This window comes from Manacus candei, unplaced genomic scaffold, assembly GCF_025592945.1.
Source record: "Manacus candei isolate 608988 ecotype Guabito, Panama unplaced genomic scaffold, ASM2559294v1 h1tg000033l, whole genome shotgun sequence".
NCBI lineage: Eukaryota > Metazoa > Chordata > Aves > Passeriformes > Pipridae > Manacus > Manacus candei.
In genome coordinates, this window is record NW_026138081.1 from 3,259,824 (window position 1) to 3,282,145 (window position 22,322).

General features: G+C 41.3%; 2 protein-coding genes across 4 annotated transcripts in view; one reads left to right on the forward strand and one right to left on the reverse strand.

Annotated features, from left to right (window-relative positions):
- Nucleotides 1-1,445: 1,445 nt before the first annotated feature.
- On the forward strand, nucleotides 1,446-17,620 carry THBS1 (thrombospondin 1). Its single transcript, XM_051791776.1, has 22 exons — nucleotides 1,446-1,573; nucleotides 1,772-1,866; nucleotides 2,588-3,165; nucleotides 3,650-3,725; nucleotides 3,968-4,164; nucleotides 4,333-4,458; nucleotides 5,960-6,053; nucleotides 6,405-6,578; nucleotides 6,957-7,133; nucleotides 7,450-7,623; nucleotides 7,810-7,937; nucleotides 8,055-8,207; nucleotides 8,736-8,954; nucleotides 9,519-9,626; nucleotides 9,980-10,139; nucleotides 10,527-10,645; nucleotides 12,566-12,800; nucleotides 13,163-13,390; nucleotides 13,642-13,913; nucleotides 14,225-14,322; nucleotides 14,434-14,573; nucleotides 15,212-17,620. Exons 2-22 carry the CDS (start codon nucleotides 1,797-1,799, stop codon nucleotides 15,217-15,219), a joined length of 3,534 nt encoding a protein of 1,177 aa, XP_051647736.1. The 5' UTR covers nucleotides 1,446-1,573; nucleotides 1,772-1,796; the 3' UTR covers nucleotides 15,220-17,620.
- FSIP1 (fibrous sheath interacting protein 1) overlaps nucleotides 3,176-22,322 on the reverse strand; it is a 97,139-nt gene continuing 77,992 nt past the window's right edge. Inside the window, exon 14 of one of the 3 annotated variants that reach the window (XR_007905200.1) lies at nucleotides 3,176-3,755. Coding sequence is in view for 1 of the 3 variants with exons in the window: in XM_051791788.1 (XP_051647748.1) it covers nucleotides 8,246-8,256 (11 nt within the window). In the remaining 2 variants the exon portion in view is untranslated. Of the gene's footprint in view, nucleotides 3,756-8,162; nucleotides 8,257-22,322 lie in introns of those variants that run through there. The other 2 variants (XM_051791788.1, XR_007905201.1) reach the window with 2 other exon arrangements.

Sequence of the window (22,322 nt, forward strand, 5' to 3'; positions counted from 1 at the left end):
TGCTTGAGGTTTTTCTTCTATGAATCATTGTGCAGTAAAGAGGCCTACTTCAGACGGTATACTCTATCTCCTAAGTTAAAAGGGCAGACAACTGTTTTGGCTTTGCCCTAATATACACAGCACTGCAGCTATCTCATTCTCTGGGTCAAGAATTTCCCAGAGCATTTCCTGGAATAATCTGTAGAGCAGTAATGCCTCCTCATACATTAGCTAGTCTGATTGTCTGATGCATTTTACACAGTTCTGTTTAGAGTCCAACTCAGTCACTGCTCACTCCAATTTTCCCTCACCACACACACAATTGTGTGACGAGATCCTTCTCGCTCACTGACACTCAGCTTTCCACAGGAGCACATGCCAAGCATACAAAGGCCAGGGAATGCAGAGGAATTAACCATTTTTGGAATTCGATTACTTCAAAGCCGTTTCATACGTTCAAGTTACTTCTAGTCATCCAGAGTACGATACGATGTAGGGCCTTTTAACCTTTTAAAGATTTCCTGTTACCTGAAATTCGGATTACGTGGAAAATTCTTAGCTGAAGTAGTGTTAGTCATTTTGTTCATCAAACAAAGCTGCTATGGGAGAGTCTCAACTGCAGTACAGCAGTGGTCATTTCACTCCCAAGGCCAAATTGTTAGCTGAGGGTCATCCCCACACCTTTCTCCAGCGACAAGAAGGGTTGAAGTCAGAAGTAGCAGACGCCAAGCTCCCACTCGTCCAGCCTGACGTCCGCCCAGCCATGTTCCCCTCTCTTCCCCCACACAGCCCGTCGCTTCCAAGGGTGGTCAGGAAGAGCTAACGAGAATTCACGATATTCCCCCTTTTGTGGACCCAGTGTCCCATGTGCTGTATATTGTGACCAGTGGGCAGGAAGAGAAGCTCTCATTAAGTGAATTGGGTTAATTAAGTTAAGGATGCTTCATCAGCGCCTCAGGACAGCCGGGGGCGGTGGCGCCCGGGCGCAACCCTCCTGCACGGCCCAGCCAGGTGCCGGCGGTGGGAGGCGCCCCCAGTGCTCTTCCCGCCCCGGTGTGAGCGGCGGGGAGCCAAGGGGCCGCAGGGCAGGGCTGGGACGCCGGCGGGGCGGCGGGGCAGGCGAGAGCAGATGTCCGGCGGAGTTCAAGGCCGGCCGGGGGAGGAGGCCCCGCTGCCGCTGCCGCCGCCGCCGCGGGCGGGGAAGGTGCCGGGGCCGCGCCGTCGCGCGGGGCCGCGGCGCGGGCGGGCGGCCCCGAGGGAGCAGCGCCCCCTCGCGGCAGAGCGGCCGCCGCTGCCCCGGCCCGCGGGGCGCGCCCGCCCCCGCCCCCCGGCCCCTGCGGAAAGTTGTCCCTGGCCCCGGAGCCACCCGCCTCCCGCCTCCCGCTTCCTGCCCCGCCGCCGCCGATTGGCCCGCCGCGCGCCCAGGAATGCGAGCCATCCCTTTAAAGGCGCGCGCGGCGGCGGCGCCCGCAGTGTCCCGGTAGCGCTGCCACAGCCTCCGCTGCCTCTCGCCCTCCCGCGTCGGGGCTCCCGCGGGAATTGGTCGCCGCTACCCGGAGGCCGGCGCTGACCGCCCGGATCGCTCTGCCCGCAGGTGAGTGCTGAGGCGGCTCCCGCCGCGCTCGCTGTCCCGTCCGAGGGCGGCTGGGGGCACCTGCCCCGTCCCCGCCGCGCTTCCTCCCTCCCTCCCTCCGTCCCTGCCTGCGGGAGCCGCGCTGGCGCCGGGACGCCCGGCGGGGGGTCCTGGGTGCGACGGCAGCGCGGTGACCTTCTTACCTGTGTGTGTCCCCAGGCTGGTTCGGAGACAGACCTTTGCCATGGGGCCAGCGACTGCGCTCTGCCTCCTGCTCCTCGTGCTCGGCGGCTCAGAGACCAAGCGCACCGCAGGTAAGGCCAGCTCTGTGCTGGTCCCGGAGCAGGCAGAGAAGGGGGAACAAAAAATAAAACACTTCTTTGGTGGCTGTTCAAGCAGATGGAGTTGTGCTCGGTGGTGAAGAGCTCCAAAGCTTTCAATGAACAAAACCGTTTCAACCTGAACATCAGGTAGTTGGGAATAGAAAAGTTTCTCTGGTGTGGAATTTGTGTAACCTTCAGAAATAGGAATGCAGAGTCTTCAGGACTTGAGTGTGTAGCATATCCACAGGAAAGGGGGAATATAATGTCTGAAGAAGGAGTGGGGCAGTAGGGTACCATCATGGTGCCATAAAGAAGCTGCTACTGTGCTTGCTGTCATTCAGCTGGATTAAGCAAGCTCACTTTCCTGTGTCCTAGCATAGGAATATTGCAGTCAGGACTTTGCTGTCTACTTCTCCTCTGCTACAGTATAACGAGGTGCCAGAATGGCTGCTACCTTTGTGTGTCAGTCAGCAGGTACCTGGCACTCCTGTGCTGACTGGCTCCTGTACAAGAATGCACATGTTCTGCCATGCTGCAGCTCCTGGTGGGACTGCTGCACCATCAGAGCTACTGTCTGTGGTCTGATGTGAGGTGCTCTGCCATGCACGACATGTACTAGGAGCCAAAATGTTAAGTAATTGTGGAAAATATGCACCTACTCACCCTTTTCTTGTCCTTTTCTCATGATGCTTCTCCTGATCTCTCTCTGCAGAGTCCAGGAATGATGATAACAGTGTCTTCGATCTCTTTGAACTCATTGGCTTCATGCGGAAGGGAGGTGGGCGCCGGGCACCCGGGGTGTACCTGGTGAAGGGACCGGAATCCTCCAGCCCTGCTTACCGCATTGAGGATGCCAGTCGCATCCCTGCTGTCCCTGATTCAAAGTTCCAAGACTTATTAGATGCCATTCATGCTGAGAAGGGCTTCATCCTCCTGGCCACTCTCCGGCAAGCCAAGAAAAGCAGAGGCACTCTCCTATCTGTGGAACAGAAGGATGGCTCTGGTCATGTCTTCAGTCTAGTATCAAATGGCAAGGCAGGCTCCCTGGACCTGAGCCTTTCTGGTGATGGCAAGCAGCAATTAGTGTCAGTAGAGGATGTCTTGCTAGCTACAGGACATTGGAAGAATATCACCCTATTTGTGCAGGAGGACCGAGCTCAGCTCTATGTGGGGTGTGAAAAAATGGAGAATGCTGAACTGGACATCCCCATCCAGAACATCTTCACTAGGGACCTGGCCAGCAGTGCCAGGCTCCGTATTGCCAAAGGGGGAGTCAATGACAACTTCCAGGTAAGACTTTCACCAAGGTTTTTGCCTCGTATTTTCAGTCATCTGCTTTGAAGGTGCATTAGCTACTCAAACAGCCTAAAAAGCTACAAAGACCTCTAAATCTAGTAAACTTTAATAATGGCATTTGAAGGATGAAGTATTAGATTTGTAGGGATGGAACTTTCTGCAGCAATAAGAAGGCACTAAAGCTTCAACACAGGTAGTTGTAGCTTCATTGCTCAGCTTCTTATGTGAGGTTCAGAAATTTGTGGGGGTTTTTTCTTCCTGCCTGGAGAGTCGCCAGGTTCTTGTGATCAAGGATGAGATTGTTAGGAAGCAGGACTTCTTTTCATTAAAGAGACTAGAAAAACGTGTTTCACTTTTCCATATATCTGTCACAAAATTACTCTTAAAGATCTTACGTGACCTTCAGTCTGTCCATGCAAGTGGTACTTCTTTCCCTTGAAGTTGCCGCAAGTAGCTGTAATTCTTCCTCCATCCACAGGGACTGCTGCAGAATGTGCGGTTTGTGTTTGGAACAACTCTGGAAACTATCCTGAGGAACAAAGGCTGCTCCAGCTGTAAGTTTACAATCTTCTGAATTCAATGACCTATTAAAAATAAGATTTCTCATTACATTAGAAAGACAAGTTGAAACAGAACTCAGAAGTATGCTGACATGCAAATCCACATTGCATAAGATATAAGATTATATTTCTGCAGGCACCCTCGTGAATCTGGTGGCAGCTGTTTAGCAGGTGTTAGCCTGGAATGATAAATGCACATGGTAAAAAATGCATTTACTGTCTGGTTTTTCTCTTAGCCACTAGTGCAATCATTACTTTGGACAATCCCATCAATGGTTCCAGCCCAGCTATCCGCACTAATTACATTGGCCATAAAACAAAGGACATCCAAGCAGTCTGTGGATTTTCCTGTGATGAACTAACAAATATGTTTGTGGAACTGCAAGGGCTTCGGTCCATGGTTACAACACTTCAAGACAGAGTTCGCAAAGTGGTGAGTGTTGGCTAAATTCATGGTACCTTTTATTAACTGGCACTTAGTGCATTAATTATAACCTGCCTTTTGAGAGGCTGTATAAACAGTAATAAATTTGTGAAAAACAATGTTTTCTGTATTAACTTTAAATATCTTCTCTTTGTTTCTTACACTCCCCCCCTCAAGACTGAGGAAAATGAAATCATTGCTAAAGTGGTCCAGATCACTCCTGGAGCATGCATTCATAATGGAATCTTGCACAAAAATAAAGATGAGTGGACTATTGACAGCTGCACTGAATGTACTTGCCAGGTAAGGTTCCTCACATCCATAAATCCTCTGAATAAAAACTCAGGAGGAGGAATTAACAGATATTTCTAAATTATATTCTTTGTTAGAAAGAGTGAATCATACACAGAACTGGGCATACTAGAGCACCCATAGAAGTATTCAGTTTGTTTCATTCTACTAGATCTCTGGTATAAAGGCAACTTTATACCAGCAGTGTTACAACAGCAGTATTTTAGAAAACCGTACAAAACATTGCTCTGATATGGTTATTAACACCCTTTTAGTTACTTAATTTGGGGAATGCCTGAATTGTTTACAAAAGTTCATAATTAAACTAAAAGTCAGCATCAATACAACAAATGTATAGTACTATTGGCTTTGCTTCCTGGAATACTTTAGATCTATCTTCTGCCCTCACTGAACCTTCTGCTGGCTTAGTAGAATAAGATGTTCTAGTACTCAGTAAAGGCACTTAAACTTGGGGTGTTTATCTAGCAAATGTTTCTAGCTGTTTCCTATTAACTGTTATAGATTATATGGAACAGCAATCCCTTTCAGATTTCAGGTTTACTGTTTAAATCCCAGGATCACCTGGGAAGATATCTATGCTTTGTTTCACTTCTGCGGAATGTTGTAAACATACACAAAACATACAGTTTCAGGGTTTCTTTAAACTATTTGCTTGTTCCATTTAAGTATACCCTAGCAAAAGCTTCTTGGAGTACCAGTCTACCAAAGAATGGGTAAACTAACCTGCCAATCCTTACAAATTAAAAGCTATTTGTATGCGTGCAATCCAAGGCATCTCAAATTCTGCATCTACTTTAGCTCTTAACATCTTTTGTCTTCTAGTCAGCAAATAATACTGACTTCTGCATCTGCCTCTTTCCTACCAACCTTCTTACTCAGTGTTAGCCTTAATTGCCTTAATCTAGTCATTTGCTTGGGGAGACTAAAATAGTAATCATGAGAGCATTCTTCTGACCAAGCTGCTACCTTCAAGAAACAAAACTACAGACTGCCCTTTAGTTCTCATTGAGATTGGAGGTGGGTGTTCTTACCCTGCCTGTTTGGCTTACAGATCAAAACCTCTAAGTATAAGTTATAGATTTCATAGCTCTTGAGCAGAGTCCACTGAACTCATTTTATCTCTACCATATAATTAGCTTAAATCCATATTAACTGAAAAGAAAGTTGGCTTCTCATTCTTGTTTTGTTTCCTTGAAGTCTGACCTTATACTTTGGGAATCACATAATAATCCTTTACAGGATCTGCTAGCTACTCCTGATAAACTTCTGCAAAACAAAACCAAAAAATAATGTGTGAGAATGGAAATGAGATGAAGTTTGATGAAAATGCCTGGGACTACCCTTGGCTTATATTAGCTCTAACTACAAGGATCTCTGTTTTAGATACGCTCTTGAGTTTTAAGTGCTGCAGAAAAGATCTCTGTTATTTAACCAGACTCTAGACATTGTTTATATTCCACTTGCTTATTGCAATTCTCACAATTCTTTATAGAACTCTGCTACTATATGCCGGAAAGTGTCCTGTCCTCTCATGCCTTGTTCCAATGCCACTGTGCCTGATGGGGAGTGCTGTCCCCGGTGCTGGCGTAAGTACTTAGTTCATTCATGCTTCTGTAGCAGTTGGCCTCATCTAACTAGACACATGCTGCTCTAAAGTATCCCACAACCGGATATACAAGGATAACTTTGCACTGCTGAAGTACAGTTAGTCTGATACCTCTTTGAAGTTAATCACTTAGGTGGTGCACGTTCAATATTTTCTACAATGCGCAACATACTGAAATATTTGAGTTCATGGGTTTTATCTTGTCCAAGAAAGGAAGGTGCATGTGGCTTTTGAGGGCAGCTGTGACCTTTTTAATGGAGAGAGGTGTGGGAGAAAAGACTATGACAAAACATGTACATGGAGTCTTATTCAGAGCTATATCCCTCTGCAGCTAGCGACTATGCCGATGATGGATGGTCTCCTTGGTCTGAATGGACCTCATGTTCTGTCACATGTGGCAACGGAATTCAGCAGAGAGGACGTTCCTGTGACAGTCTCAATAACCGCTGTGAAGGGTCTTCTGTGCAGACTCGGACTTGCCACCTTCAGGAGTGTGATAAGAGATGTAAGTACTTAATCTACTCATGCTGGTAGTAAAACGTAGGCTGCTTTTACTGGCTTGATGTTAACAGCAAAGATTACCATGTAGTTCTGTTGCTGATGTGGATCGTTGGCTTCTAGCTTTAAGGACTTTTATTAATCAGGTCAAGGGGAGCGCATAGTTTGTGCAGTAAACAGGCGTGTTTGGGCACTGTTCCCAGGACAAAATTTGACACCAGTTTAGGTATGAAATTTCTTTAGCAACAGAACTTGATCTGTGATTGTGCGGAGACTATCCGTTATATATGAAGTCTTTGGTGCAGTTCTGGTACTGGCTACGTTCTAGGTGCTCTGCAGCTGAAGTCTTCAGAAACTATTAATAACAGACATCTCTCTCCTGTAGTTAAACAGGACGGTGGCTGGAGTCACTGGTCACCATGGTCATCATGTTCTGTCACTTGTGGCACGGGCATCATCACTAGAATTCGTCTCTGCAACTCTCCAGTACCACAGCTGAATGGCAAACCTTGTGAGGGTGAGGCAAGAGAAAACAAAGCTTGCCAGAAAGATCCTTGCCCAAGTAAGTATGTCATGGTGATAACTACTATTTGGTAGGTTAAATGGTGAACTTCCGGAGTAGTTGCTATATAACCTAGTTCTAGTACTCTTCTCTCTTTAAACTTAGAGGTGGGCTATGTAAAACCTCACAGGTTAGTTTCAGATGAAACTAAACTATTTTCTATGCCTCCTCCATGGAGCCCATTAATTCTGTCACTTATGTTGGAACAATGTCTGAAGTACTCTCACTACAAAAATAATAGTCCTAAGCAGGTAGAAACTAGTTGTAGCACTGAATTTAAAACCATACATGTCTTCTAACTTCTATCTTCCTTTAGTTAATGGCAACTGGGGACCATGGTCTCCATGGGATGCTTGCACAGTGACATGTGGAGGAGGACTTCAAAAACGTAGCCGTCTCTGCAATAATCCTGAGCCTCAGTATGGTGGGAAGACTTGTGTAGGTGAAGCTAGAGGGACTCAGGTCTGCAACAAACAAGACTGTCCAATTGGTGAGTATCTGTTTTCCCATAAACATCTGAAGATCATTGACAATCTTGAAAATATTGATTTAAAAATTTTATGTAAGTCTGTAAAACATAAGTGCTAGAATTTTAAACCAGGATATAAGTCAAATAGAGTACCGTAGCAGCATGGTAAGAATCCCTCACTGTAACATTTTCTCATTTGTTTCACAGATGGGTGTCTGTCTAATCCCTGCTTTGCAGGGGCTACATGTACCAGCTCTCCTGATGGTTCCTGGAAGTGTGGTGCCTGTCCTGCTGGCTACCATGGTGATGGTGTTCACTGCCAAGATATTGATGAGGTAAGAAGAATATAGCTTGCTCCTTGAAAGGGAAGGAAGGAAGATGGAAAGGGAGAATAGAATCAGTGTTTTCTAATGCTAACTGTTGTTCTCCTCTATCTCAAACTCCTATTTCAGTGCAAAGAAGTTCCCGATGCCTGCTTTGTCTTCAACGGAGCGCACAGGTGTGAGAATACTGAACCTGGGTACAACTGTCTGCCTTGTCCACCACGTTTCACTGGAACACAGCCATTTGGTCGCAGTGTTGAGGATGCCATGACTAATAAACAGGTATTGTCAACTTGAGCACTGTTCTGGGTTATGAAATCTCACAAAGTTTCTAAGAAAAAAAAAAAAAACAAAACACCACAACAGAAAATAACTATGCTTTTTAGGCAAGAAAGACTTGATATGTCTAATAAAATACCATCTTCTGTGATTCAGAACAGAAGGAGCATTAAGCAGTTTCTATTGGAGTTCAAAATGAGTTTTAAATATAAATGCTTTCCCCAGCCATGGAGGGTTCAAATGTTATACACAATTTTAGTTGTAATTTAGGAGTAAATCAGTATTCCCTAATGATACAACAGTATGTGCCTCAAAGGTATCTTAGTGCTTGGTTCCATTTGAAAATACATAAGGTTTGAACAAGAGAAATAATTAGTGCCAAGAATGGTACTGGAGTTGGGGACTGGAAGAATGTCATGCATGAGGCTTTTTTCCTGATTGAAGGATAAGGATTTATTTGAATTTCTGGGGGGAAAAAATGAGGGATAAAATGATGTTTTTAGTGAGTTTAATTTCTGTATGGTCTTCTAGGTCTGCAAGCCACGTAATCCATGCACAGATGGAACACATGACTGCAACAAGAATGCCAAATGCAATTACCTTGGCCACTTCAGTGATCCCATGTATCGCTGTGAATGTAAACCAGGCTATGCTGGTAATGGCATAATATGTGGAGAAGATACTGACTTGGATGGATGGCCAAATGAGAATCTTGTTTGTGTTGCCAATGCCACTTACCACTGTAAAAAAGTGAGTTTATCCTCTTTTCCCATCTACCATTATAACAGCCTGACTATCTAAGAAGTGTACATAACTTGTTAGGTTTGGGGTATAAAGCCAGTCTCTGTCTAGTTGGGGATATTAAACTATCTTGTCTGCAAATAACCCTCTAGAGATAGAGGAGGTGTAGAGATACCATTGTCAAGGCATTGCTAGGAGGCTCTTGCTGTTGCTGTATTGCTTTATATATTCTTGCAATATGGGAAAAGGTGAAGCCTGACACAATTATAAACACTTGTTGTAAATGTTCTAGGAAAATTCTAGTTTAGGCTATACCTATATCAGCTTTGCTCTTACATATAGTTATCTCTAGAGGAAGAACAAAAGGGTAAGATTCTTAAAAGCAACTCAATCTTTATTTTAAGAACTATTTGCACTGTGGCTTTCTAAGACTTATCACACTAATGACTAGCTTAAATTGAGAGAATTACAGTAAGATAATACCTACCTTGTTGAGGTATTACATGTTACCTGCTCAAATCCCTGTTGTATTCACACCAGGAGTGAATGCATCTGTTACTTTATCCTTTCTAGGATAACTGCCCTAATCTGCCTAACTCTGGGCAGGAAGACTATGATAAGGATGGGATTGGTGATGCCTGTGACAATGATGATGATGATGATGGCATTCCTGATGACCGGGTAAGACAACGGAAAAGATAGCCTTTGAGAATGTGGCTCTCCCATTCCTCCTCCTAAAGGTGGGGTCTAGCTTCTGACCCTAATCTTAAGAGAGGACCATAGGAAATTGCTGGCACTGACAGCTATCCTAGAAACCTTTGTCCTGCAGAGTTATGCATATCTAACTTTCTGCAGCTGTTTGAGCTTTGGAAGTGAATTTTCATTTTTATTCAGCCATTCTTACACTCATGTAAGCAATGGGGTGTTTTGAGATAGTAGCATTCCAGTCTTGAATGTTTCCCTGCCTTTATTTCTTCTGGTTAAAGCTTTAATTTGACTGTTTTTAAAGCTTGACTTCTGTCTTGCTTTTTCAGGACAACTGTCCATTCATCTACAACCCCCAGCAGTATGACTACGACAGGGATGATGTTGGTGACCGCTGCGATAACTGTCCCTACAATCACAACCCTGATCAAACTGACACTGACAACAACGGAGAAGGAGATGCATGTGCAGTAGATATTGATGGAGATGGTAGGTGGCCTCTAATCACTCCCTTAGATGGTTTTCTAATCACCGAAGAATCAAATGTACCACCGTACCACTGATTTCCTACAAAAGTTTCATCCCTGAACACAAGTTCTCCCATGGCAGTTTCAGGACATGAAGGCTACTGAAGGAACAGTTAGGGCTAATGGAAATTCACTTTGGAATGTATACATTTTGGCACAGTTCAATTCTAGCTCCAGTCTCACAGGCAGTAGGAACAGGCAGAGCTAGTGATGAGTCAAGTTTTCAAAACTTTCAGATGCTGTTCAAAATGCTTTCAAAAATGTATCAAGAAGTGTGTGAGGCTTTACACAGTCTTCTGCAGCATTTAGATGTCTGACTTTCATTCATGAACTTTTCTTAATTTTGCAGGGGTGCTTAATGAAATGGACAACTGCCAGTATGTCTACAATGTAGACCAGAGGGATACAGACTTGGATGGTGTTGGAGATCAGTGTGATAACTGTCCACTGGAACACAATCCTGACCAGGTAGGGGATTTGCATTGTGTAAGTAGAGGACTGGTGTGATAAAAAATATATATGTTGTGTGTTGTAGAAAATATTTGAACAAGTTACACCTTAAATTTGACTTGTCATAAATCATTCTTAGTAATTTCCCAAATAGTGCGTTTATCAAATAACATGCCCTCACAGTTTGAACAGCTGTTAGGTATTTTCTGAAAAGTAACTCTAGTGAAGATCTGTGAGACTACTGCTTGTACTTGTCTCCTAAACATTTCTTAGGTTTTTTAGTTGTGGTGATCCTCACAGTGAGAATATGAAATACTTCAGGAGTATTGTATGAAATCTAGGTAGTAGGAACTACCTTCTTCATAGCCTGTAGCGCTCTGTTTACTTAGACACAAAGTTGCACTTCAATCTTTGTGTCTTAGCTTGAGGCAACTGCATTTAAGAAGATAATTTTTATACCAGCAAATCGAAGGCAGCACAAGTTGATTTTCTCTAAGGAAAAGGCATATTCAGACAGTTTTAAAATTCCCTTCATAAGATACAGGGGGATCCAGACTCTCAGACAACTTACTAGTTCAAAAACATTTGAAGGCAGAAGTGGATAAAGCCTGTGCTATCCTGTCAGTTAAAAGACTAAGTTTAAGATCTTCAGGGACATGTTTGAAGGGTTAGAAAAGCTAAATAGTGGAATGTAATGTAGTGTGGTCACATAGCCTAAAAGCAGTGTTACTCAAAGGTTTTAAACAGATAATATAAAATTTCTTAGTCACTGTCACTTGTTTTACTACTTCTCCACCTGAGGGAGGGAATTGTCTGAAGATCCTTTCAGGCAACATTTCTCTTATGACTTTGAAATCTTAATGTAAGACTCTAATGGCTTTCCAAACACTTTCCTAATCAAGATCTAGAAGTGGAGATATTAGATTTCAAATGGCAGAATTAGTACTATTCAAAATGTGTGGTATGCCTCCTGCCTACACCAACACCAGGGTCATCCACCAGTGTTAACAAGACAACTAGACTAAACCTTGAAGCAACCTCAGGGATGATGGGATTGTTTTTATTTCAGAAGCTGGTTAAGCAAATGACTGGCTAAAATATGCAATCAGCAAGCACAGCAGTTAATGCAGTCCATGGCTAAAATATGCAATCAGCAAGCACAGCAGTTAATGCAGTCCATGGCTAAAATATGCAATCAGCAAGCACAGCAGTTAATGCAGTCCATGGCTAAAATATGCAATCAGCAAGCACAGCAGTTAATGCAGTCCATGGCTAAAATATGCAATCAGCAAGCACAGCAGTTAATGCAGTCCATGGCTAAAATATGCAATCAGCAAGCACAGCAGTTAATGCAGTCCATGGCTAAAATATGCAATCAGCAAGCACAGCAGTTAATGCAGTCCATGACCACTATGGGAACAATTGTCTTGGCTGATGAATCAGGGGACATGAAGAGCATTATAAGCTTTTATGATAAAGCAAATTATTATATGGTGTAGAAGCTGTAAAACTAAGACTTTATAGAGTCTGTTTTAATGTTACAGTGTCTACTGACTAGGTACAGAGTAGTCCTGCCCTTGTCTGGCCCTTGAAACCACACTGCTGCCAAGCAAGGTGAGAGGTAAAGTACCCTGCATCCAATATAGTAGACTAGTGACAGAAGAGTCATGTGGCAGAAGGGAGAAGATAAGCTGATGCCCACACTGCTTTCTGATGCTGTGGATTCAAATTAAAATCAGGACAGGACTAAAGTAAGATAAAACCAGGTAGCACAGGCAGTTTTAAGTGTGTATTAATCCACTCACTACATCCATCTTAGCTCTTGATAAAGCAAGCAGAAATCCCAATTAACTCTAGATATTAAAACTTCTATTTCAGAGACTCCTATCTCAGCCTTCTTTAAGTGGCTTTTTAAAATGTTTCTTTCTCCTCTCATAGGAAGACACCGATTCTGACCGCATAGGTGATCAGTGTGACAACAACCAGGACATAGATGAAGATGGCCATCAAAATAATCTTGATAACTGCCCCTATGTGCCCAATGCCAATCAAGCTGACCATGATAAGGATGGAAAAGGTGATGCCTGTGACCATGATGATGACAATGATGGTATCCCTGATGACAAAGATAACTGCAGATTGGTTGCCAACCCAGATCAAGCTGATTCTGATGGTAAGATGGCCAGTATCATAATAACACTTTAAGAGTATCTTCCAATAGTTTGATGCTATTTTTTCATGATTTTCAGTATTGAATAAAGCTTCCAAGTAACAAAAATCTAGGATGTCTGTACTGTTGTTGTAGTGCTTCTTGGGAGTAAAGAGCAATGTAAAAATGACCACATACCCAATTTATTCCTAAGTCACTATCAGGCTGGAGTGAAAGGGCATTTGTACAGTAGCTGTTGCAGCTTCTGTCGTGTGTCTGCCAGGAGTACCTGGGCAGTCAGAGTTCTGCAATTAAATTTCTAAGTTTTAAGACTCAGAAGCAAACAAAGGTGGTGATATAATGGTAAAATTACTTTTATCCTGCAGGTGATGGACGTGGAGATGCTTGCAAAGATGACTTTGACCAAGACAGTGTGCCAGACATTGATGATATCTGCCCTGAAAATGTGGAAATTAGTGAGACCGATTTCCGAAGATTTCAGATGATTCCCCTGGATCCCAAGGGAACATCCCAAAATGATCCAAACTGGGTTGTTCGTCACCAGGGTAAAGAACTGGTTCAGACGGTGAACTGTGACCCTGGCCTTGCAGTTGGTAAGGGAAAAAAATGTAACTCTAACGGGCATTACACTGGTGTTTGGGGTTTTGGGGTTTTTGGTTTGGTTTTGGGTGGCTTTGTTTGTTTGGGTTGTGGGTTGTTTGTTTTTTTTTTGGGGGGGGGGACGGGTTGGTTGGTTGGTTTTGTTATTGTTGAGGCAGGAGAACCTAAGAAACTACTAAGGAGTTGTTGTTTAAGAATTGCAAAAGAGCAGCACCTAAAGTTTTATCCTTTAATGTCTCCATAGGTTTTGATGAATTCAATGCTGTGGACTTCAGTGGTACCTTCTTCATCAATACAGAAAGGGATGATGATTATGCTGGCTTTGTATTTGGCTACCAGTCTAGCAGTCGTTTCTATGTGGTCATGTGGAAGCAGATCACTCAGTCTTACTGGGACTCCACGCCAACCAAAGCTCAAGGCTATTCAGGTCTCTCCATCAAAGTTGTGAATTCCACCACTGGTCCAGGAGAACACCTTCGTAATGCTCTGTGGCACACAGGAAACACTCCTGGCCAGGTAAGAGTGGCACTTACTACGTGCTAAAGTATTCTTAATGTGATAACATGATTACTCCAATGCAATAACCTACTCTTCTGCACTATAAGACAGGCTGTTCTTCCAACAAGTTAAATGCTTACAGGGGGTCTGCACATGCTGATCAGAGTGGCATAATCTTTTTGACAAAGACCAGTAACTTTGTCATTTTCCCCTAATGACTTACTTGAAGCCTTTAATAGTAATAATGATGATTGACAAGGCATCTTTATGTCAAAATAATGGCTATATTATCTCAGGCTTCTGGTTAATAAAAAAATATTCTTTCATAGGTGAGAACTTTGTGGCATGACCCTCGTCACATAGGCTGGAAAGACTTCACTGCATACAGATGGCGTCTCAGCCATAGACCAAAGACTGGCTACATCAGGTGAGCATCATCCTTTTATCTGAAATAATTATCCACAAGGGAAGTGGATGTCTGTAAAGATGTACCTAACAAAAGCTTGTCAAAGATGGCTGAGCTATTGTCTCTTTGTAGAGTTGTAATGTATGAAGGGAAGAAGATCATGGCAGACTCAGGACCAATCTATGATAAAACCTACGCTGGTGGTCGGCTAGGATTATTTGTCTTCTCTCAAGAAATGGTATTCTTCTCAGATCTTAAATATGAATGCAGAGGTAAGCATGACATTGAGTTTAAGAGATCCCGTATAAATTCAAGAAAGCCACTGTCAAGAAAAGTAGAATGGATCAAGACAAGACATAAGAGGGGAAGTTTGCCCCTGATCTTTCATGGCTCAATCTCAAGCAAGGTCTGCAGGAAGATGCAGAACACCTTCTTGATAAACTTTTCACAGTTAAAACTTTAAATGTGTAAAATCTAAGTATATTTCTACTGTGTTATTTCAAAGTATCAGAAATCCATGTTGAGTTCCAGAAATGAAATATATCTTGAGTCTCCTTTAAAACGCTGACTAGAATGAAACAACAGTGAAACAGGTGGAAATGCAAAATATTTGCTTTAGCAAGCAAAAAACTGCTTTTTTTTTTTTTAAAAGCAAGCAAAATATAAGATTGTCCATGTCTTGCAGTTTAATGGTGATAAGTGCATACAATTAGTTCCAGATGCTCTAGTCTTCTTAAATTGTGACTTCATTATGTAATGACTACATAGACTGGATTCTGAAGTCTAAATCAAGAAAGTACCTAAGCACTTTGAATTTTCTTTACAAATGTCTCTAGGCATTAATGACTTGGACATAGTCATGCATAATGCACAGAAATACTTAAATATCTCAATTTTTTCTTTTTCACAGATCCATAATCACAAGGTTGTTGGATTCAGAGACTATTTAAAAATGCTGGTAATTGCACCTTTTGAAACATTTAGCCTTACAAATCCTGGGACCATTATATTATTCCTTCCTTTCTTCTTTCTTCGTAAATGTGGACTCGAAACACATGACCTGCCTCAAGAGAATGCTTTTGAGAGAATGAAAGTGAGAACATACTTGGTATCTGACCTCTGCTGAAATGGAAGGAAACAAATGTCTTGCAAATGAGAATTGTCTTCACTGAACAAGCACACTTCTTTCAGTAGGAAAGATATTTGTTTGCTGTTTATCACAGTGCAGTGTCACTGCCTCTAACTGGAGGTCCCATGGAGTAGCATTTTGTAAAAAGAACATCTTTGGATGTGCTGTGGACTACTTAAACTGAAGACCTTTCATTGTGTGGAGAAAAGGGGTTTTGAGTGGGAGGGGGAACTCTACATCTTTATTCTTTATGGAGGAGAGGAATTTTTTAAGGAGGGCTGCCCTACCTTGGTTTACATCCATTGAACTTGGAGAAAATATTGGTTTTTATGTCATATCTAACAGATGAAAACACAGCCTTACTCTATTTGTGGTAAGCCAGATCAGCTTCTGTAACTACACAGGACAAAACAGATATCCTAAAACTGACTTCTGTCATGGGATGAGGGAAAGAGGACAAAAACTGGTACACTGGATCACACCAGCTTTGGGAGAACTGGGATTTACAATTAGATTCTGTTTTTTCCTGATTAGATGCAGATCTTGCTTATGTTTAAATGTGTTTCAGATATGGTGCCAGAAAGCACCACCATCTCAGCTAGCACCATGCTGTCCTTCAGGAGACTAGCATGTGCTTCACTTTTTATGGTTAAAGAGGCACAAAAATAATAATAATGAAAACATTCCTTTTCTACATGCCATAGATGCCTTAAACCCCTCACTTCTTTGGAGGGGAGGAAAAGGGGCCTGTAGATAAAATTGTAAAATATTTATTTTTGCCTATTCTTGATTTATAATGACTGAGGGATTATTGATTAAAACAACAAGAAATGCGTCAAGACTATCCACCTAATCATTTTTACAAGTCTTCATGACTGTAAGATTGTAAATACAGATTATTTATTATCTCTGTTCTATACTGAAACTAGAGGGGGTTTAGTTGAGGAAAAAGAATCTTTTCTGGAGCAGATAGTGGTAATCTACTTGTTACAAAGAGCGATTTTTCCCATAAAGGCTTTGAGGTGCAGGGAAAAGTGATGGGGTGGGAAACGAGATGTTTGTTTTTCTCAGTCTGAGCTCAATGTTGGCTTTTCCTTTCTTTGTGCAAGGCAGTTAGTAGCCTGGCAGGCAATTGTTCTCCAGTGCTAAAATTCAAGTCCCTTTAGATGGTAGCAGTTTCTGTCCCATCCCTAGTACTAGAGATGAGGGAATGCCATTTACCATCTTAGTGTTATTCAGTGCTGGGAAATGTCTGTGGTGCTTTACCACGGGTCAGTGGGCCTAACACAAAGCCAGGATACCTGCCCTGAGGAGATTGCAGCGAGAGACACAATGACTGCCATCAGTAACCATTCAAACCCGCTGTTTGCGCCACTGCACGCTAAGTATTGTAACTAGTGATGTGCAGCTACAAAAGAAGGAATTCTTCACGGACTAGACAGAATTTCAGGAGCTCCTTGCAAAAGAGGGAGAGGGCTTGATGTACATTAAAAGACTGTTTTCCCCAACAGAAGGGGCATCATCCTTATATCTACAATACTTCCTTGTCTTTTCAAAAAAAAAGGAAAGAAAAGAACATGGTGAAAGTTTTACGTACAAATATTACCTCATTGTTGTGTGACTGAGAAAAACGTTTGGATTAAGAAGAGTTCAAATGTCTAACAAACTTTAAAGCTACTGTAGTACTAAAAAGTTAATGATGTACATAGTCAAAATTTCTTTGCAGAAAATGTATTCCCAGTAAGGAAATGGCATTGGAAAAAAAAAAGTCAAATACAATTTCTAATGTTGTATTATATTTTTTCCTGTCATCTCGTATACCATTGCTTGTATTTTTATAAATTATTTTTCTCATTGCCATTGTAATAGTTAATCACATAATTTTGTAGATAGGCTATTTAAATAATTTATCATGAAATGCTACCTGTAGAGTTAGTATTTCTATTTTTATAAAAAGTTTGCACACTGAAGATTTTTTTGCTTCCCTCCTCCCGATGTTTTTGCTAGCATAATTTTCTAAGAAAGTGCTTTTTTTGTAAACATTTTTAACCATTTTCCATTTTAAAGGTGTGTAAGATGTACAATAAAGCTTCTTACATACAAAGAACAATAAATCACCAAGGACATTTATATTTATACTTTTGTGCTCTGGTTTTATTTGTGTTTTGTAATAAATCTCTGGATCACTGATGTGTTATTTTTGTCAAATTTGGCTTCAATGCAAGATATCTCTATACTCTTTACATTAAAACTATGCTGAGGGGCTGCACCTGAGCTGTTCCCTGGGTATAACAGCTGCTCCATTTCAAGGCACTTTCGCAGTTATATAGCACGGGCAGCTGGCACATCTGATTCTGAAGGCTGCACTTAAAGATTTCTGTAAGTGTAGACACAGTCATGCTGCTCTTGATGCAGCCACGAAGCAAAACACTGAGGGATTTCAATCATACCTCCTTTCACATGGAAAGAGGCAGCATATTGGCTATTTGCAGGGGCAGAGGAATCTAGATTCTTCAAGATTGAAACTGCTAGTGTGATCAAAAAGCTGATGACATGGCACTATATCAACTCCCAGAACATGCTGCTAAAAATAAGAGCAGTTAAGACTGGTTGCTCAGTCTTTACTTGCAGCAGTTCATCTCATGCTGCTCAGCAAAGCCAGGTGCTATTGGGGTGCTAGATACCCACAATAGAAGTGTATTGAGGGGGTCCTGCAGATACAGAAGTTAATCTTTAAGTCTCCTTTTCCTGAGGAGAAAGAGTCCTGTTCTGTGTCACTAAACTTTTGAGGGCAGTCATGTATATTTGATTTTTTCCCACTGAGAACAAGAACAAAGAACTCCTGTGTTGCTTCCACAATATGAGGGACTGCTGAATTTCTGCCCTCACCAGTTACAGGATTGTCTGCTTGACGGGGTCCTAGGAGTGTACTGTCAGTGTAACCCATCTGATTTTATCTGGGGCTGCTGTACCAAATCTCCTGCAGTTCTGACCTCTAACTCTCTTCTTGCCTCCCAAGGACACCAAGAAGACTGAGAACTAGAAAAACCAAAGACATTTCCCACCTGGAAAGATCTCTTTACTGTACTTGCAGGAAGAACGAGATACCCTAAAACCAACCAGTTGTCTGAATAGATATGTCTCCATATGGATATATGTAGATTTAATGAGAAGTTTGAAACAGAGAACTGCTGCTGATGTGGGGAAGATAGCCTTGGCAACCTATTCCAATGACCTTGTCTGAGCCCATACCTAACTTTCATCTAATTTATTACATGCATTTATGTAGCTTTTACTGTCGCTGGAATAAAAAAGGCAAGCCACGTGCTTTGTGTTAACCCATAGCTTAAGTCCACCCACTTTTTGCTTGGTGAGTGTGAATACAGTAGGACACAAGCAGGAGTCATAGTTGAGGTATGTTCAGCCTTGACTTGCCCAAAGAAACAACTACTAAAGAAAAACATGAATAATGGTCACACTTCACAGGGCAGAAACTCTGCAGGTGAAGCCTGTCAGAAATTTGCTGCTCCCAAAACCTTAGAGACTCATCAGTGGGACAAGTAAGCGTACCAACTGATGCATGCCACTTCTAGCATTATTTGGTATTTGGCCAACTTTTTATGCATGAGCAATCTTTGAATTTCAGGCTACTGAAGAGAGCGCAGTGTTTTCTTACCACAGCACGCTCTTCTCAGAGCCCAAGCAAATGCAGTACCTTACATTTTAAGGCAGTTATCTGCATCAAAACTATATTCAACAGGTGTATCAGTTTAACCTGTAGATATTTATAAGCTTTAAAGATGGAAATAACCATAGCAAATCTGCATCTTATGACAGTACTGCAATTTTCACTGATATTGGCATGGTTTTTGCAGTGAAATCCATAGTATGGTAATTGGCAGATTTTCAACATAAATTCATTTTGGAAAGGATTGCTGAGATTACCGAAGTGAGCATCCTAAAGTATCCACAAAGTGAGTTCTAGTTCTTATTTCTCATCTTTTCCAAGACAGAAAAAACAAATGCACAGAGTTGTATAAATATTTAAGCAGAGTTATAAAAAGAGGAAGAGAACTCATTAGAGAAAAGTGTTTGGCAAGTAGAAGTCTTGAAGATAAAATCTTCCACAAGAAATCCATAAAATTAGACAAGTATCATAGAGAAACTTAGATTTTCAAATTTAAGCAAATCCCAGGAAGCCCAGACATCATTTGTCTTTAATTTTTCAACTGCTTTCAAAATCAAGAACTGCTACCCTAGGCAACATGTACAAGGGCTAAATCGAGTGCTGCTTAAATACTGTGTCAGTCTCCCTTGATGACTCTGCTCACAAAATGCATATGGAGAGGCCATTTCAGTGTTATTGGAAAATTAGGGTGAAAGGCCTCTGGCAATACTCTTCCCACCAAAACTATGCACACCAAATACACAAAGCAAACAATAAGAAAACAATGGCACAGATCAGTATTTTCAAAAGTTCTAAATGCAGAATACTTGCCTACAAAGCAAAATTATTCATGCACTTTAGCACTCTGGAAGTTACTAAACACTCGAGAGTGTTCCAGTTTACTGGGGGCTTTTTAAGCTTAACAGATAAGGTTCTGCAGATTCAATTGCAAGCAGCGAACTATTTCACATAGACTTAAATGACAGGGAGCCTTTTATTCTAACTACTGCATCTGGATTCCAGCCAATCCTTCAACGAAACGTATAATTGGATAAATGTAGGTTATGGCATTAGTAGTATTCAAGTGCCTCTATTCTATCTAAAAAGGAAACTATTTTTCTGACCTTTAAATGTCCCTACAAATAAAGGAACAATTATTTCTCAATAAATGCATGTGTTGAAAAATAAAGAAAAAGATCAGTTATTTTTCCCCAGATTTCATAAACCCTCCTAATTTATCAGCTTCCTCGGGATCTGCCAAACCACCTTGTCTTCTGCGTCTACCCTTCAAACTGCATGAGATTACCAGAGGTGAGGCTCTCTATTCATAAGTGGGGGAGGAAATGTCAGCTCTTGGAGGTGTCAACTGTGGCAGATTTTGCATATAAAAAGCAAGAGAGAGAGGTATTATTCAAAGCTGTGCTTAGAAAGCCTTTTTTCAGAAGCATAACAAAAAGGTGCATTCTCATTTCATTTGCTGAAATTTTATCTAGCAAATAAGGGGTTTTAATAAAATATAAAAGTTCTTATAATTATTGAAATTACAGAAACTGAGACACAAACAACTGCCTCTCACCTATCACTCCCTGATCTGGAGGTAAAAATGCACCCTTTCCAGCACATGAATTTACTGGCATATTTTTTTGCATTTCTAGACTAGTCCTTGCTACTCCGATGACATGTTTAAGCAGCCCTTTCCTCTGATCTATGCAGCAGATAATTTTTGCACAGCCTGTTTTCACTCTGCACTCAGCATGCCCACTGACTCTGCAGGAGTTCTGCTCGGGAAGTGAGAGGGAAAGCATGCACTACAGATCCACAAAGTAGATACCAGCAAATGTCTGGCTTGGAAAAAGGCATAAGGCTGAGAATTTTTGTGGGGCGTTTTCTTCTTTTTTTTTCTTGTTTTTTTTTTTTTTTTTTAAGATGAAACTGAAAGGTTTTTTACCCCTTGGTAGAACTACTTTAATTTAAACTTGAATTCTGGGCATGTAAGAATAACTTCATTCATTTTATTGTTGCCTAGATGCAAAAAAATTTTACTTTTTTTTAATCAGGATATTTAGTTTGTTCAGTGCTCTTTGAAATAAAAATCCCTCAAATCACTCTAAATCTTAATAACTGTCAGGCTGGACTGAACTTCTCATACCACTACAGTATACTGAAATCAATGCTGTAGTTCTTTAAAATATCCTACTCAAATTTATAGTATATTTTGTAAATTATATCTTCAATTAATACACATTATTTATATTTAATATATATACACACATATGGTTCACGAAAATGATTGAATCATCCTTATTTTCCACTTTCAGAGGAAAACAATGTGGGGTTTGTAATTTAAAAGGGCAAACAGTGCAGCATTGAAACATAACCACTTGAGGAAATCAGTATCAACAGCTGAGCACTGGTCACTACAGATGGCAGCACTGCATGTATATTACTGAAGGGTCTCAGTGACAAAGACAGAAAGGTTTGGTCATATATTGCTCAGAATTAGATACAAGCACACCAAAATCTTCTTTTCACGGGTATGTTGATTTCACCAATATTAAATTTTTGGAACAAAAGCATCTATCTTGTCCTGTAAAATCATAGTATGAAATAAGGAGAACAAACAGCATAAACCTACATGCACACACAAAATTTCTTATTCCTCAAACATCTCAAAGCCCAAATGTCAGAAGGTTAACTTTAAAAATCAGTCTCCTATGCTCTGCTGTGTTTTGGGATGGAAGGAGCTAGGAAAGATGGTTAAGAAGCTAGTAAATAGAATCTTTTGCCAAATACAACTTATGCTAGATGAAGGTATGTATTTCAGAAAACCTGTTTCCAAATCCTGAGTTAGGCTGCAAAAGAAAATTCATTTAAATATCCTAATCATCACTGCAGCATCACTCCCTGAGGAGAAGCTGCCACATTCCAGTGCAGCTGGAATTCAAGTGGTGAGCCCCGACAGAGGGGTTATTGCAGGTCACAACACAGAGTAACTGGAAAAACAAAGAAAAACCCATGAATCCTCCTGGGCTCAACTTTCCTTTTACCCTAGTATTGGTGATTTTTCAGCAAATGACCTTGTCACATATTTTCTATAATATCTCTGTTATTGTGTACATCTTACATATTTTACCATATTTTACCAAATAATTTTATTTCCTACAGTTTTACTTACAACTGGAAGTTTAAAAAAAAAAAAAGGGAGGGTTGGAATTGATATTTCAC

What these genes read in the sequence shown, in the direction of transcription:
- THBS1 (XM_051791776.1), top strand. Translation starts at nt 1,797, where the DNA reads ATGGGGCCAGCGACTGCGCTCTGCCTCCTGCTCCTCGTGCTCGGCGGC. An exon ending in AGAGACCAAGCGCACCGCAG is followed by an intron (nt 1,867 to 2,587) that starts GTAAGGCCAGCT and finishes CTCTCTCTGCAG; the next exon opens with AGTCCAGGAATGATGATAAC. An exon ending in AGATCAAGCTGATTCTGATG is followed by an intron (nt 12,801 to 13,162) that starts GTAAGATGGCCA and finishes TTTATCCTGCAG; the next exon opens with GTGATGGACGTGGAGATGCT.